At 50.9% G+C, this 17,156-nt stretch overlaps 1 protein-coding gene across 1 annotated transcript; it reads left to right on the top strand.

Annotated features, from left to right (window-relative positions):
* Window positions 1-33: 33 nt before the first annotated feature.
* PNLDC1 (PARN like ribonuclease domain containing exonuclease 1) lies at window positions 34-16,193 on the top strand (the record flags this gene model as incomplete). Its single annotated transcript, XM_079148416.1, has 19 exons — window positions 34-109; window positions 489-546; window positions 840-913; window positions 2,499-2,538; window positions 3,182-3,305; window positions 3,544-3,632; window positions 5,395-5,495; window positions 7,244-7,320; window positions 7,445-7,588; window positions 8,084-8,153; window positions 9,289-9,374; window positions 10,705-10,760; window positions 12,100-12,164; window positions 12,561-12,614; window positions 12,762-12,804; window positions 14,052-14,151; window positions 14,405-14,580; window positions 14,704-14,802; window positions 16,075-16,193. The coding sequence occupies 19 exons, from the start codon at window positions 34-36 to the stop codon at window positions 16,136-16,138; spliced, it is 1,596 nt and encodes a 531-aa protein (XP_079004542.1). The 3' UTR covers window positions 16,139-16,193.
* Between the last annotated feature and the right edge of the window lie 963 nt (window positions 16,194-17,156).

Genomic DNA, 17,156 nt, shown 5'->3' with positions numbered 1-17,156 from the left:
CGTGGCGTCACTGGCGCCCTCGGCCCAGCGGTCATGGACTTGGGCGCAGAGGAGTTTGAGCAGAACCTCCCCTTGCTGCAGGAGCTCGTCCAGGGTGCGGACTTTGTGGGTAAGGTATCGGGGACCGCGGGCCCTGTCATCAGAGTGCCTTGGGCCAACCTGAGGACGGGGTGGCGCAGGTGGGATAGGGTTGTGGCCCTACCGGCCGCAGGGGCTCAGAGAGGACCCCTGGAGGGACAGGAGGACTCCTTAGGCCCCCAGTCAGGGGGGCGATAAGCAGCGCCCACGTAATTGCTGAGAGTCCTGATGTCTGGGCCAGACTCCCTGTGGTCCAGGTACAGCCCGGGTGGCTCCCTCCGTTTTCCCCTCTTGACCCCACCTGGCGTCTTGAGCACAAAGGTGAGCACCTGCTTAGGCCATCTGTGGCACTCACACTGCGGCGTGGCATCTGCCCTGCACTTGGCGACTCCTCTGTCTTGCCTCCGCAGGTCTGGACATTGAGTTCACTGGCCTTCGATCTAGCCTGTCCGGGCCCCAGCAGATCAGGTAAAGCCAAAGCTGCTGTAGAGCCCAGAGAGCTGGCTGGCCTGTGGCCCCTGCGCCAGACCAGCATGATTCTCAGCAGCACCCTGTTGACCTTGGGGGGGGGGGGGCTGGTCAGTTGTGTGGGCTGCTCCCCCCTGAGGGGGACCTGGTGTTAGTCCCCTAAAGCTGGTAGTGTTCCCTAGTTGCTGTAACAAGGAAAAAATGTGACCCTGGTCGAGAGTGGCCGAGTGAGCATGCCCTGGAGACCTGGAGACCTAGTGCCTTGACTGGACCTCATTGCCTGTTTTTTTCAGTCTTTTTGATTTGCCCTCCGAGTGGTACCTGAAGACCCGGCAGAGTGTTCAGCAGTTTACCATCTGTCAGATTGGTGAGTCTGACCTTCAGCTTTGTTACCAGTCAAGAAGATGTGGTCTTTGCTTCCCATTGGTAAAAGTGGCTTTGACATTTTCCCCAAACACATCAGCTATCATTTTTGTATTCTTGGTTCTGTTTTTGGCTTTATTATGCCTTTCGGATCTAATACTTTGGAAGAAGAAGAAAATATAACCAATGTTAAGTAACAATTACTGTCCCCTTGTTCCATCTTTCAAGTAAAAATGTTTTTTTGTGCGTTTTAAGAAAAGTTACACAAATGATTGTATTCCAAATATTTTGTTTTGCACTTTGTTTTCGCTTTGTGGGGTTTGGAGATCTATATATCAGCACATACAGATCTATTCATTTTTAACAGCACATAATAGTACAAACTATCAAGGTATCTGTTAGTTTGGTAATAAGCATACTTCAATTACATTTGTGTACAATTGAACAAGTTTGCACTGACTGCCTTGGTATTCAGGATACTGTTCTTTTGTGAGTATATGCCTCTGAGACCCTTCAAGCAGTGGTTAGAGTCGGAGTAGGTGTAGAGTTGGAGGATGCATTGGACTACTGAGTGCTGACTTGCAGTTTATGTACCACACAGTGGTGTAGACGGGTAGAGGCTTGGCTCTGCTGCTGAGCTGCATCCCAGCCCTCACAAAGTTTTCAGTTGTTTACACCAACAGCGAATGTGTCTGTTTCTCTACTGCTGGGTATTATGGGGTAGTATCTGTCTGAAACTTTTTGTCCACCTGGTAAAAGAAAAATAATTGTTCTGTTTACGTTTTATAATAGAACTTTGACAACCTTTTCTATAAAGGACTCCATACCAAATATTTTTGGTCTTGCAGACAATGCGATTTGTTACAGCTACTGGGCTTGCCTTGGTAATATGAAATTGGCCACCGATAATGTACAATCCAAGGGAGCATGGCCCTATTCCTGTAAAACGATTTTTTACAAAAGCAGACTGTGGGCCAGAGTCGACTAGTGTTTACCATGAATGATGCTGGGTCTGTTTTCCTCTCTGCCCTTGACCTTTGCCATTTTTCTTCTGTGGTTTCTTTCAACTGTGATTTCTGAAAAGTATGGGCAACAGCTCTTGGTTGTGTTGTCAAACCCCCCCCCCCCACACACACCATTCTGAGGTTTTTTTTTTTTTTTTACCTATCGGTTTTGGTGTTTCCTCTGGTTAGTTTTAAAACTACGAAAATGCTGAATTTTTTTTTTTTTTTAAATACTTGAACAGGCTACAGTTGTCTTTGTAGGGGGTACCAGGGATTGAATCCAGGGTGCTTAACCACTGAACTACCTCCCCAGCCCTTTTTAGTTTTTACTGTGAGATGTGAGACCGGGCCTCACTAAGTTGCCGAGGCTGGCTGTGGACTTGGGATCCTCCTGCCTCTGCATGCTTAGCTGCTGGGATTATAGGTGCCTGGCTTCAACTCTGTCTAGTTCTGTAAGGATCTTACCCGGTCCTGCAGCTCACACAGTATCTGTGGGTGCAAAGCCCTGTCGGAAATGTCTTGACTTTGTGTCGATCATGGGGAGCTTGTTCTCAGTATTCATTACTTCTGCTATCCTTCTTCTAGGGTTGTCCGTGTTCTCCAGTGTTGAAGGAGAGTCCAACAAGTACGTATAAGGAGCTTTTGCAAAGCATGGCTTTTGCCCATCTGCGTTCTACAACTGTCCCCTTTCTTATTCTGCCTTGGGTGTCTGAATCATTTTGTCCTGGACACACTGTTCTCTCCAACTTGACTCTTCCACGGACTCTGTCCTGCAGATTCCAGCTTGCCTTCAAGGCTCTCTTGAAGGGTACCATTTCTGCGAGGCCTTTCCCGCCACCCGTGCCTGGTGCCTTACGTGCTCCTGTCCTGGTTTCCGTGGTCTCTTGTGCACCGTCATGAGGGCAGTTGACAGTGTGTTATGATGAGTGCTGTTTGAACGGCCCGGTAGCCCACGGGCACCCGCAGCCAAAGGATGCCCGTTGAGGGAGAGCCCTGCCATGGCAGCCATGGGACTGAGCTGCCTCTGAGTAGCAGCCCTGATGCTTTGGTGGAGGTCCTGTGGCTGTGGCAGGCCATTTTCTGAGGGCAGCATCACCGCCTCTGTTCTTTGGCCCCCAGTGCCAGGTAAAGTCTCAGAAGCAGGGCAGATACCCAGCACTTCCCAAATGATTGAAGGAATCCTCTGAAGCCTGCTTAATGAGTAGGGCGGTGGTTTGTTTGTTTATTTATTTACTTTATGACTTTGGCTTTTTCTTTTGTTTTTATAGGTATGTAGCCCATTCATATAACTTCTTTCTCTTCCCTACAACATTTGGGATTTTGGATTCAGAATTCTCTTTCCAGGCTTCTAGTGTTCAGTTTTTGAATCAGTATGGCTTCAACTATAACAAGGTATGGCATCGGAGGAGGGGAGTGGGCAGGTGTGAAAGTCCAGCCTAATTGGCCCACAGGACCCTTTCTTTTCCCCCTTTTTCCCATGAAGTACTAAGTAGGCCTGGTCCTGCGTAGCTTCCAAGATGAGATGGGGTGCTTTGGGGTGGTGTGGTCATACCCTCCTCTTCCTCTTCTTCCCCTTCCTCTGCAGCTTGGAGGATGCCTCTCCAGTCTCTGTTCTGGTTTTTGTCTTTAGTTTCTTAAAAATGGAATCCCATATATGAATGAAGAACAGGAGAAGAAAATTAAGCACAACATCCTGACAGGGAACTGGAGAGTTCGCAGGTAGGTAGGGTGTGTTCCTCTTAAGTGCCCCTTGGTTTCTTTGTTGCTGTTTCCTGTGGGGGCCCTGCTGGTTCCAGGAGTGTGGTGACCTAGTACCACCCACATGTAGCTGGAGTGGCATCAGCCCTCCTGTGCTCGGCGAACAGCGTGGCCGTGATCCTGGGATCCTCCACCCCAGGTGAGGAAGGCTCTCCCGTCTTCTCCACCCTTTCAGCTCCCATATGCACCCCTCATTGCTTCAAGCATGAGTTTTAGCTTTTTTGTTTTGTTTTTGTGGTGCTGAGGGTCAAACCCAGGGCCTCATGCATGCCAGGCAAACACTGTATCACTGAGCCACGTACCCAGCCCCTGATTTTTAGCTTTTAAAAATGAAAAGAGGAACAGAAACTGACCCTTAATTTGCTAACTCAAACAAGAATTCCTTTCCAGTGCCAGAGATGGGAAACGGCTCTGCTGAACTTGCTGAAGATGTTCAGTGTGATCTGAGGGCTTTTCAAGGCTAACTCGCAGGTGGCCTTGACTGTGCCAGCCATGCAGAGCACTGACTCTGGACTCGGGCCTCTGCTTGGCTGTGTCCCCCTTGGCACGCCTGAACCCACTGTGTGCTCGACTTGTCTGGCTTTCCCACTCCTCAGCCCCGTTGAGGGCAGGATGGCTGCCTCTTTGCTTTGGCTCCCGTGCTGTCCCACACTCTGCAGCCTTATATCGTCTGCATTGTGGTCAGGAGGACTAGAGTGAAGGCTGCAGCTTAGGGTGGCGGTGGAATCGGCATCCCAGGTCCTTGTCAGCCGGTGTTGTTGACCAGTTGTTGAACAAGTCATTTAAGCCCTTTGGGTTTTAGATTCTTAACCTTTAGCAGGAAGGGCAATAAACTAGACAGCTTGTGATGATTACATGGTCTAGATGATGATCTTGCGTAACGTTGGAGAGCTTTTTTGTTGTTTTGTTATTGTATCCTTGCTCCTGATTTTCATATAAAAATGTGGGATTTTGTAAGGGACAAAAAATTTGATTTTTTTTTTTTTTTTTTTTTCAAATCTGTTATTTTCAAATGTTGGAGAAAGCTTTCCTCATTTCTAAAGAACACTGTGGGGGCTGGGGAGATAGCTCAGTCGGTAGAGTGCTTGCCTTGTAAGCACAAGGCCCTGGGTTCGATTCTAACAGGGAGCAGAGGGTTTGTCAAAGTGCTCATCTTTTTCCTTATGCTCCCAGGGGGGGTTTCTGCCTCTGGAAGCCACACAAAGAAGACAGTTCCGACAATGGTACTTAGTGCCTCCTAGAGCCGCTTCCTTGCCTCATATGGCAGATGGAGATTAAATGAACTCGAGGAATCTGTGAAGAGCGAAGGCCAGGGATTTGCCTGCCTTCTGCACAAGAAACCATGAAGAAAAGTGATCTTGTTTTGGTCTGGTTTTTTTTCTTTTTCCTGTTGTTGTTGTTTTGTTTTTTGGTACTGGGGATTGAACCCAGGGGCACTTAACCACTGAGCCACATCCCCAGCCCTTTTTTATATTTTATTTAGGAACAGGGTCTCCCTAGGTTGCTTAGGGCCTTGTTAAGTTGCTGAGGCTGGCTTTGAACTCGTGATTCTCCTGCCTTAGCCTCCCGAGCCGCTGGGTTTACAGGCACAGCCCAGCACCCGCCTGGTCTGTTTCCTTCATGAGCTCACAATGTTAAACCAGGAGCTCCAGCAGCCTCTTGTTAATGTGGTCTTATGATTCCGGCGTGATTTTCTCCAACATTTTCATGTGCCCATTTCCAGCTCTCTGGATAAAGACCAAATCAAGGTGGTGATTAATGAGGTGACGCAGTGGCTGGACCTGGCCGAGGAAGGTGACCGGATGACTCTGCCTGGTATTGCTGGTAGGCAAGAGGCTGTTCCTCCTGTTCTGGGAGTGTGGGGACAGGTCATGGTCATGTGCCAGGAGCTGGGGGACACATTCTCTTTCCCACAGATCCTGGTCCCAAATGCCTCTCGACTGAGGCTGAAGCCAGTATTTGCTTGGTAGATGTCTCCTCCTTGGAGTCACATAAGGCTTCCGACCTGAATTCAGCAGTCAAAGGCTTTTTAACCAACTTTGAATTTCATGGCCAAGGAAGTCAAGTTCTGTTTCTGAGCCATCCTTTTAATCCTGCCCCGAGTGCTCTGTTTTACAAAGCATCACTCGGCTACAACTTGCATTTTTGTGCCATTTGCCCTGGTGCCACAGCGGAGGGAGATTACTCCTGCCCACACCTTGGCACAGATGAAGGCAGGAGGGTCACACCGTGGCTTCTCAGCTGCCACTCGCTCTCCGTGCAAAAAGCCGATTTGACTTAAGCCGCTTGATGTGGAAGTGATCGGAGGACCGAGTCTCAGCTTCTGACAGTGCATCTTCTCAGTGTCACGTGTGAACATAAGTGTGCAAGAAAGCTGTGATGGCCTACCATGGCGCGGTCGAGGAATTGCGTTTGAGCCGTTTTGAATTGAGAGCTGGATTTGCCCCCGCACCTCATGGAATATCATTTTTTCTAGAAAGAACTGACTTGTTATTTAGATTTGAAACTTTGCATTTACTTTCTCAAATGGAGAAAGTAAGCCTGTCCCTTCAAGGAAAATAATATACAGGAATAATGGTAGTTATGAAATTCAAACTTTCAGACATAAACGAGTTTTGAACTTGTATCTGCTACCATTAACTTGACAGCTTTCCAACACTGAAATCCTTAATGATAAGAACAGTGGTCAGTTATACAAGTATCTTTTGTGGTTATCATCAGTGAAATATGTGAACAACTCTGCAAACTAGTGTTTGCCAAAAAAACCAATTCATGATGTTATAAAATCATGGGCAAAAAATGCATTCAAGGTGCAAAATAGGCTGGTAGATTTTTTTAATTAAAAAAAAAATTTTTTTTTCCTAATTGTACTGGATTGAACCCAGGGCCTTGTACATGCGAGGCAAGCACTCTACTATGACCTGTAGATTTTAAAGTAATAGTGCTAGAAAGTCCTTTAACAGTGGTTTCAGATCCTATGTGATGGCCAATCTTTTAAGAACTTACCACGTCAAATCTTACTTTGTATAGAACACCCAGAATCATTTGACAAGGCTGGTAACACTACACTGTGTCTGAGGCTGGGGTTTTGTCACATGCTTCAGTGACATACCATGAGTGCAGAAGCAGATACAATTCTAGCCCAACATTAAAGTTTACAAAAATGTAAAAATACTGTCACTGTTCTTATGACATTTTATGTTTGGGGAAAATAGTTCTTTTTATAAATCTTATTTTTGTTAGTGTATAATGGAGTTTTTTGTTTCCTTTAAAAGAAGACTTCATGTGTTTTCTTTGACTTGGGGGTTTTAATTTCTAAAATAGTTAATGACTGTATCCCACAAAAACAAACTTCGGTGTCTCCAATTTAAAAGCATCTCTTAGATCAAAAACTTTGGAAATGCTGCCCTAGAATGTCGCCCCTGTCCTGCGTGCTCTGCCGTGTGCCCCGCAGGCTCAGCTCCTCGGGCTGCCTTTCACTGTGATCCACTTCTCCAGTCTTCAGCCTTCCCTTCTCGGGGCTCTTAAGGAAGGCCTGTGCTGCTCAGTTGTGCCTTGTGTTTGCCCCACAGGGTTCCAGGCCTTTGAGGTCCAATTGGTGCTGAGGCAGGCCCTCCCCAACATCTGGACGATGCTGAAAGATCAGGGGGTGAGTCCTCCCTAGAAGTGGGCTGTCCTTAGCAGCTCCACACCCCTCTCTTATCCCCCCAAATCCCACCTCTCTGAAAGGCTTCTCTCCTGCTCTTATTTATTGTCTATATTCTTCATTTCAGGTGGTGGTTAAGAAGGTGAGCCAGCAGCATCGCTGGTACCTGGAGCACGCCTCTTGTGATCGAGCCAGCTGTTGGAAGGAGCAGATTCTCCTCTCTGCGAGGGGTTTTTCTGTCTTTTTCCAAATGCTGGTAAAAGCCCAGAAGGTAAGGGAAATAAATTTCTTTTCTTGGACTTTCACAGTCTTCTGTATTTCGGAACCTAGATGTTGAAGGATTCTTCAACAGTAAAATCCAATTTCTTAAGACAAGTCCTTCTCATTGATAACTGGCTTCCTTGACCTAACCTTGCTTTTACCAAATCGTGGTGGGTCAGTGTGAGGAGGGCTCCCCGTAAGAAACCTCTTTGCCTTTGCCCTTCCTGTAACCGGGGATTCCAGTAGTAGTCACCTAGAGTCACTGGAAGGCGCTCTCTGCTTTGCAGTAGGGCACCTGCTGAAGGTCCCCCCTTCCCCACCCTCCCCCACCTCCCCAGGCAGTCCCACTCGCCCCACTCCCTCACATGGGACAAAGCGAAACACTGGGCGGCCACAATGGCAGTGGGTTCCAAAGATGTACCCTCCGCAGGAGTCTGAGTCTTTGGTGTCTGCTTTATAATCCTTAAAATTTCATTTCTCTCACCTGTGGATCTACTCCAAGTAGCCCTTAGTGGGGCATAACATGATGATGGATCTGTTGCACCTCCATGAGAAGTTCTTCAGACCCCTCCCAGGTAGGGACGAACTTGTCGTCATCTTCCTGTATCCCAGTTTGCCACCTGGCCTGTACCTCCCCAGTGTTGGCAGGTTTCTGGAGAGGGGAGCAGTGTCTGGTCCTCAGGTCCGTCACCCTCTGACCAGAGACTTCAGGGAGCAAAACCTAAATTTGCATTGGTATCCCTCCTCTGTTCCTGAAGATGCTCAGACCCATTGTCTAAAATTTGGCAAAATCAGAAATCACTCCTAATCATATGCATTTGGTTTTATATTTAGATGTTTTCTTACTGGAAGCATTATTTTATGTCATTAAAAACCTATTCAGTGCCACATTAATGTCATGTGATACTGTCTTATGGCTGTATCACCTTCCCATGGTTGATCTGGGCATATTGAGAGAGTTGAAGGAGGATTAGGGGTGAAATTAACAGCGCGTACTGGACAGAATCCTGAGCAACCTGCAGAACAGTATTCACTGGAGGAGAAAATGACCTGCAGGAAAGGAAGAGTCGCCTGACTGCCACAGGCCCTCCTGGCGGTGCCTGAGGGGTGGTGCACAGTGGGAGGGAGTGATCAGCCTTGAGGCGCCTAAGACCAGGGAGGCCCACTGAACAGCTGCCTCTGCACCAGGGGATGGAGGTGGCGGCAAGAGGCCTTCCAGGCTCTTTGCTTGGAGGCGTGTATAGTGGGTTGGTTTGTTTGCAGTAAACCTCTTTTAAACTATATGCAGGTAGCACTTTGGATTCACCGGTTAATAGTTCTTCCCCTGTACCGTGTACTTCTCATTCAAATGACTTTTAGCTGATTTTTCTTGGATTTTCTCTGAAGTCATTTACAAATGATTTTTTTTTTTTTTTCCCAAAACACCCGTTTCTCCCTCTTATCCCATGGAGTAGCTTCTCAAACTGCATGAGCTGATGTCAGCAAGAGAAGATATCTTGAGTTCAGTGGGGGAACCTCTTGCCTTCACACCTGCGTGCAGTGAGGGCAGCTTAGGGTCACAGTCCTTGATGGTCGGGATGGAGGTTTTCAGTTCTTACTGTTGCGTTTGCTTTCTAGTCGGCGTTGGCGGCAAGCTGGGTTGGAAGGTGGTTCCTTCCCATTTTACCAACAAGCTCACTTGCTTTTTACTGCCTGGATCTTTCCCCTCAGAAAGCTATGATCAGTTTAAGCAGAATATCCATGACCTGTTTCCAGTTCTCATTGATACCAAGAACGTGACAAAGGATATCTGGAAGGTAATGAATGGAATTGCTGGGTTAGAAGATAATTCTGTGTACACTAGTAACACTTAACTTTCTCTCCTGCTTTTTTTAGTTTTCCTTGAACTCTTCTTACAAAATTGGTTTCAGTTTCCTTTCATATTTTGGCACCTATTGGTCATCATATTAGTTTGTCATTTATTTCCTTCCCCCATTCAAGCTCCCAGGTTTTGACTTATTTGTACATAATTGGGATGCTTTAGAGTGGACAATGGAATGATTTTTTTTTAGAGCCTGATGTTTTTCATAAACATTTACAACATACAAGCCTCAGGGTAGTAGGGTCGCCTCTCAAACTCTTGAGAAGCCATCTTTGCTGAGCTCGAGGTCTTGGCTTCTCTGGGCACAGTGAATTAGAATCACTAGGCAAGTTACAAACTGCCTCCAGCCTTGCTATCAGCATTACGTGGTCTGGAAGCGTCCCAGCTGATTGTCAGTAGTCTGGGTTTTCCTCTACACGTGGAAAAGGGAAGGACCCAACTGGTCTAAATGCTCCTTAGAATTTGAACAGTGAAAGGGGAACCAGATCCATGTTTTGAGGCCTCAGGGTTCTAGGCATGGTCAAAGCTGAGGCAGGAGGACTGCAAGTTCAAGGCCAATCTGGGCGACCTAGGTGAGAGTCTGTCTCAAAAACATAAGAAGACTCAGGTGTGGTGGCATGTGCCTGTAATCCCTGCAACTCAGGAGGATCACAAACTTAAGGCTAGACTCAGCAACTTAGTAAGGCCCCATCTCAAAAAAAAAACAGGTCTCTGAATGTAAGTTGGCGGTAGAGCACCTGTGGGTTCGGTTCCATGTTACTAGGGCTGGGGGGATTAAAGCCTTAGAGTGATTAAATCAGGCTATTCAAGAAAGCCACAAAAAGAGGATGGTCCCTTGGTACCGCTTTGCCCACAGAGGCTTTTGTTTGTACTTCATTGGCTCCATGAACTCCTCGGTCTCGGCGGCCTGCACTGCCCTCGTCCCTCTCGCCCCCAGGATGCCTGGTGTTGCACACGTGCCCAGCCTTGGTGCAGCGCCTGGGGTTCCATATTTCTAGAGCCCCTTCTGCACATCTGCTGAGAGGGTGTGATTGGGTGGTGGGCAGCTGCTCCCAGCCTGCACTGTGGGGAGCCCTCTGAGGACCCCAGGACCTGGGTCCCCGGCCTTGCAGTCGGGGAGTGAGGGCAGTTATGACGCTGGAGGAGAACCAGGAGGCCCTAGGTGGGTGTTCTGCAGGACACTTTGGTGGCCCTTGGGCGAGACCTGGAGCAGATGGACGGGAGCACAGGGTCTTCTCTCCCTGATTTGTTCTCGGTAACTGCAGGAGCTGCATTTCCCGCGGGTCTCCAATCTCTCGGAAGTGTACGAAGTGCTGAGCAGGTGAGGGGCCTTTGGGGCTGGTTCTGGGGCAGGGGTCTGTGGCCACAGCTGCTGGGCGGCTCCTGGTCCCTGGGGTCTGGTGGTGCTCTTCCCACCCACAGCACCGCTGCTTGGACTGGTGTCCCCTCCAGCTCCTCCTGCTGTCGCCCTCACCTGTCTCTGCATTTGGCCCCCATTTCCAAGGAAGAGGCCAGGTGCGGGACAGCCCTGGCCCCTGCCTGCCCTGGGAACGCTTGTTTTGCTGCCTCTCTCGCCTCCTCCTTCACCAGCAAACACGAGCCCTTCCGTGTGTGCCAGGCAGCAGGGCTGCCTCCCCGTGGCAGACCCCCTCCTCTCTGCCTCCCTCCACTTGGCAGCCTCCTGCCCACCTGTCCCTTCCCTCAGGTCTTCAGCCTCCCCCTCTCCTTTCTCTTGGCATCAACGTTTAAAACTTAAAATCAAGCACAATCCCTTTGGTTACCATGTAACCCATGGTGCCCGCCATGCCCGTGGTAGAATGCGTGTGAGATGGGCAGGTGGAGTCGGAGGGTCCTTCCTTCTGCGCCGCAGGAAAGTTGGTGGCGAGGAGCCCGCCTGCAGCACACCTGTTACCCAGAGACGTGGTGGCTGTTCTCGTGCAGGGAGTCCCTTTAAGTGGCCTCCGCCTCCCCTCTGTCCAGTGCCGTCTGGCACCGTCTGGACACCTTGCCCTGTTCTTGGCTGCCCAATGGTATCCCAGCCTATGGCCTGTCCCACTGCATTTCCCACACTGCCACTTGTGTGATCTTTCAGTCACTGGGCTGTTTTCGTGGCACTTCTAAAGTCCCCACATGCCATTGAGCTCCTCCCCGGCCTGGCCTGGCCTCCAGTGTAGGCCTCTGTCATGCTCTGCACAGTGTATCCTGCTGCTGGGCCCCTGGCTTGGCCTCCCCTCTCCTGTTGCCACCTGCTCCTTCAGCCCGGCCAGTTCCTGTGGTTCGGGACTCTCCTTCACCACTGCCTTCCCGATGCCTCTGGCCCGCCCGAGAGGCACTGCCTTTGCAGGCTAGACACGATCACCTCTGTGCTGGTCGTTCAGACCACTAGGTGGCAAGCTCCAGAGAGTAGAGGTGGCCAGTGTCTTGGTGACTGGGCCCAGGCTTAGCAGTTCCTGGATGCCCAGGGTGAGCTAGTTGGAGCTGCTCACATCCCTGATCTGTCACCCGGCTTGTTCTCTAGTTACCAAGACCTTATCTGTCTGTGCCTAGACCTGTGCCTTTTAAAACGTGTTGAGGACATATATTTCTCACTTAAGAGGCTTGGGGGAACAGGAAGCCATTTTCAGCAAGTTGTTCTTTATCCTATTTTTATTCTCTAATAGTAACTTGAATCCCACCAAGAATTCTGGACCAGTGATTGTTCACGCAAGCAAATGTGAAAAATATGGTATGTTCCGCGAGCCCCAGCTCCCTGCGCAGGAGCACTGTGGGCAGAGCCGAGGCTTTTCCTCAACCTCGGTCCCCCAGGCAGCAGGCTGTGGAGTTGGGGTTTTCTCCTCCGTCTTCCTGCCCTACTCCTGCCCTCGGGATGTGCGATCCCAGAACAGATCCAAAGCCCGAGACCTGTCTGTTTCCGCCTTGGTGTGGGTTCCTGGCTTTGTCCCCATGGGAGGGCCAGAGGGAAGCTGGCATGTGAGCCAGGAGAAGGGCACCCATGGCAGCTGGTGGTTGAGCAAGCCCTGGTCGCTTTGGACATGAGCTGGGGTGGGCAAAGGAACTTCTTTCCTGGGTGCGTTGCTAATGACTGTTTGCTGTCTCTCCGTATTATGGGAAAATGCTTCAGCCCAGAACAAATGCCCCCACGAAGCAGCATACGATGCCTTCCTTTGTGGGTCAGGTAAGCGTCGCCATCCTTCCAGAGGAGACTGGGCTTTTGGGGCGCCATCCCTAGGTTCTCGTTTATATCACTCTGGGTTGCATATAAAGTGAGTTTGCATATTTCAATAAGATCTTGGTCTGTGACATCACTGGCTCTTTTTTCCAGTTCTTCTGAAAGTGGCTCACCTGCTCCTTCGGAGGGTGCACAGGTGAGTGTTCTTTCCCTCCAGTTGCTCAGTTAGCAGTCGGGAAGCCAAGACCTCCCAGGTCCCAGGGCCCCCAAAGACGATGACTGTTGCAGCATTGGGTGGGTGAATATCTAGCCTCTGCCTGGGTGGCAGCCAACGCTGCAGACTTCCTCCACAGGAGTCCTTTCCTGCCACCCAGGCCTCCTGCCTGGGTGGGGCTGGCCCTGTTCCCCTCTTGGAAGTGGGAGAATCAATGTCTTGGGACCAAGGGTTTGACTTGGGTTCTGTTGCCTGCCTCAGTACTTATGAGCTTGGTTGTTTGTTGTTACACCCATGAAACTCCAAATTGGAATTTTGAATGCATTTCCTGGGACAGCAGTGTCCCTGATTCCTCCAGCACTGGGCACAGGGGCACCAAGTACACAATACATGTGCCTTCCACAGCCCCAGGCTGGGGGCCCTTGTCTCTGGAATAGGCAGGCCCAGCAAAGGAGCTAATGAGACGCTGGCCTGCTCCTCAGGGCTGACCTAGCAATGCACCTTTGGTCTATGATCTGTTAACTACCTATATTTGTCCCTTTTTTGGCAATGGATATGAAAAATTCAAATAGTCTAGGTCATGTTGATGGGAGTTTTATAACTTCAATGAGAAATCTACCATTTCTCATTTGTTTTCTAAAAATCATAAACAGAAAGGCCCTCTCCTCCCCCTCCAGGGGGACAGACACCCCCAGCCCACCTTCCTAGAGTCTGGCAGTGTCTAAGTGCCCACTGGCAGATGGTATGTGCTGGGCAGAGGAAGCGTCAGTAGAAGGGTGGGCACCCTCATCCTCGCCTGAAGGCCCTTCTCCTAGAGAAGTCCGGCTGTCCAGGCCTGCCTGAGTCCTGGCCGGTGCTCTCCCTGGCTTGCACACAAGGGCTGGTCCCTGGCAGGGTGGGGCTGATGGCAGAGTGCAAGGGATGGCCATTTGGAGTTGGGTGGAGTCACGTTGAGGGATGATGAAGTGGAGCCCCCTCAGATGGGCTTCTCGCTGACTCGACCTGTGGCGGGTGCTGGTCAGCAGAGGGATCTTCATAAAACTGTCACCAACAGAGGGTGACCCTCCCGAAGCGGCTGTTTCTGGAGAGGGCTCTTTCAAATTGACCAGTTGGGAAGCCCACGGACACAGGCCCAAGACTTGGGGTGGAGAATTGTCCAGGCCCTTGGCTGTGGCTGGGGACAGTGAATAAATGTGTACCTGAGTGTTCCGGGTTCTCTGTCCATGCAGCAGCGGCCCCATGACTGAACCCTCCTTCCCTCAGTACCTGGATGTGCTGGCTCCTTACGTGAACCAAGTCAATCTTATCCGAGCCGGGGTCCCTAAAATCGTGAGTAGGTTTAATTTTGCTCCTGTCCCCCACTCAGGCTTCCTAGGCAGGTGACCTGCTGTCCCTGGGATGTGCTGGAAGGGTGTTCACACACTGAAGCTGCTTGTTTCTTGTGTTTTTCTGCCAAAACCCACCTGTTCTCACTCTATCCTTCCCCTTCTCCCAGTCCGTCTTTCCTAGTCTCTTCAAATGTTTTCTGATTGCATAAGATGCTGGTAAACGTGGAAAATCCTTTGTTCCTCATGTTTCTTAGAATTTTTCCGGCCCGGACTACCCCAGCATCCGACCTCCTATCCTCATCCTCACTGTCAGGAGGTGGCCTGGGGCCAGTGAGCAGCAAGTCTACCGCGAGTTCCAGAATCTCTGCAAGTTCGATGTCAGGCGACTCACTCGAAGCCAGTTCCTGCTCCTGACCAATAAGTTTAAGGAGTAGGTGCCCAGGCCCAAGGTCCTCCTCGCCTGTCGCCCTTTCTGCCTTCCCCTGCTTCAGGCCTAAGCAGCAGTCGCTGTGACCACGTAGCTTGGCCGACCTCCACAAACTTCTTTTGGCAGTGCCCGCAGTATCCTGAAGGAGTACAGGTGCCACCCGACCCTGCAGGTCTCCCTGTACCGGTACTGGAGACACTCCCCCAACATCAACTGCGCCTTACAGTAAGTGGCAGGCTGGCCGCGGCTCCTCTGCCTGTGCGTGGCCCCACTTGGTCTCACTCGAGCCCAGTTCCCTCGCCGTGAGTGTCGTTAGGGGGTTGCTGACGAGTGCGGGGAGCTGAGGGTCACTCAGTATGTTCTATAGGTCGTGCAGCATCTGTGCGTCGGGCACTTGTGGTCCTAGGGAGTCACGGGTGGATAAGACACAAGTCCTGCTCCTGTGGAGCTCGGCACTGACGGGCGGTAGCCAGCGGGTTCAGTGACCAGGGACCTTGCCGTGCATCCGTTGACAAGTCTTACTAAAAATAGAGAAGGGCAGGGTTCGCGGGCCTGGCGGGTGCTGTTCAAAGGATGTGAGAGAGGACTGGGTCTTGTTAAAGACTCAGGGATGTTGGGGTGAGCCAGGGGGTGCTCAGGACAACGCAAGGCAGAGCCCTTGAGTGGGTAGGCTCCTGGCAGGCAAAGGGCCAGTGAGACTGCAGTGAGCTGACCTCGCAAACCAGGAGGGATGAGGCAAGGAGGAGCTGGGTCCTGTGTAGGGGTGCATAGTCCAGGGCTGTGGGCTTCACTCAGGAGAACTTGGGGCTCACTCGGGGTTTGGGCAGAGGAGGGGCACTATGCAGCAGTCCTCTGTGCTGAGGTAGGCTGGAGAGGCGGCGGAGGGCAGGGGCACCAGGAAGCCAGGGTGTCTGTGGCAGGGCCCAGCCTGGTGGCAGTGGGGGGACCATGAGAGAGGGAGCCAGTGGCAGTACCAAGAAGGCTTATGTGCACAGGTTTTGGAACCCGAGTAACTAGAACGACAGACTTGAAGTCACTGAAGTTTTTGTTTGTTTTAAAAAAGTTATTTTTTTCCACAAGTTTATTTTTATATGGTGCTGAGGATGGAACCCAGTGCCTCACACAGGCTAGGCAAGTGCTCTACCCCTGAGCCACAACCCAGCCCTGCAGTTACTGAAGTTTTTCAAGAACCTCTGGCGTGCTGGTTAGGAGCTGGGTCTGCAGCGGACGGCACCGTGGAAGGAAACGGTAGCTCCTCAGCAGCCCTTGTTCTCCTGCCAACACTGACCTGAATCGTAGGGAAGGTGAATTGTTTGCATCCCAGAGTCATCGACCCCGAGAGGCAGCAGCTCAGTGTTGGCACCAGGAGGACAGGAAGGACTTGTGGGTTAGCAAAGTCGGGAGGGGGAGGCTAAGCCTGTCTGCTGCCAGCAGACCTGCCTGAGTCACAGAAGACCGGTCCCTTCCCAGCCTCTGACCTGTGCCCTTGCCTTACAGCGTCTGTGGCGTGGTCACCACCTGGGCTCTGCTGGCGTTTCTCCTTGGGAGATCCAGATCCTGAGCCTCCGGCTGCCTCCAGCCTGTGTCCTGTCTCCTGGCCTTCTCGGCTGTGTGTGTGCTTGTGTGCGTGTGTAAGTCATATTCTCTTTGCAGGTGGATTTGTATAGTCCTTACTAGAAATTTTATGTTCTGAATGTGAAATTCTGTAAATACTGTCAACGATAAAAGTGCCATATGCAAGGATTTCTTTGTGGCCAAAGCTGTCCTCTCTGGAAAAGACTGGGCGAGGCCACAGCTGCTCGGGTCTAAGCCAGTGCTCCGGACTGTCTAGAACAGACGACAGCTGCACACAAGGGGACAGAGGCTAATTTTTCTGGGAGAAAAATGAATGGCCAACAGGCTGTTGGAGCAATAACTCCGTTCACAGGAAAAAAAATATGAAGCTTGGAAGGGCCGCTGTCATGTGTGCTGGTGACACTTGATCAACATGTTAAACCATTAAGATACTATTTTCGAGACAAAAAATCACCCTCAGCCCTGGAGCGCACCTCGGAGGCCCGTCTGATTGGTGTTCCCGGCCCCCGGCCGCCCAGTCGCTTCCCCAGAGCGGGCTTCTCGGCCCTGAACTTCAATTCAGCAAAGCCTTCTTAAAGTCGATGTTTTTCTAGAAAAAAATGAAGTGTGAGTGTGGACGGAGAGCTGGGGCTTCTCTAGCAGTCACATCCCTGTCCTGAGGGGGGTGCGGCACAACTTCAGGGCAGCTTGTGATCACATGACCCAGCTGTGCCCGCAGGGGATTCACTCCTCAGCCTGATGGGGGGGACCATTTCCATTGAATGTGACTTGCTTAGCTGAGGGGTGCTCCCCTTCTCTGGGGCCTCTGGGGCCCTGGCGCATTTTGGTCAGTCCACAGCATAGCCAGCAGGATGCAGTCCATCCACAGTGGCCCTGAGTGACCACAGGGCCTGGTGTTATGCCCACTGCTCCCTGTAGGAAAGGCCGGAGGGGTGGGGAAGGCCCAGGACAGCGTGGCGGGTTTTGCAGGTGAAGTTCGCCTTGATGCTGGTGAACCGAGTCTC

Source organism: Sciurus vulgaris (genome assembly GCF_902686455.1).
Source record: "Sciurus vulgaris genome assembly, chromosome: 7".
Lineage (NCBI taxonomy): Eukaryota > Metazoa > Chordata > Mammalia > Rodentia > Sciuridae > Sciurus > Sciurus vulgaris.
Note: the sequence above shows the minus strand (reverse complement) of the source record. Positions and strands in the feature narration are given on the sequence as shown.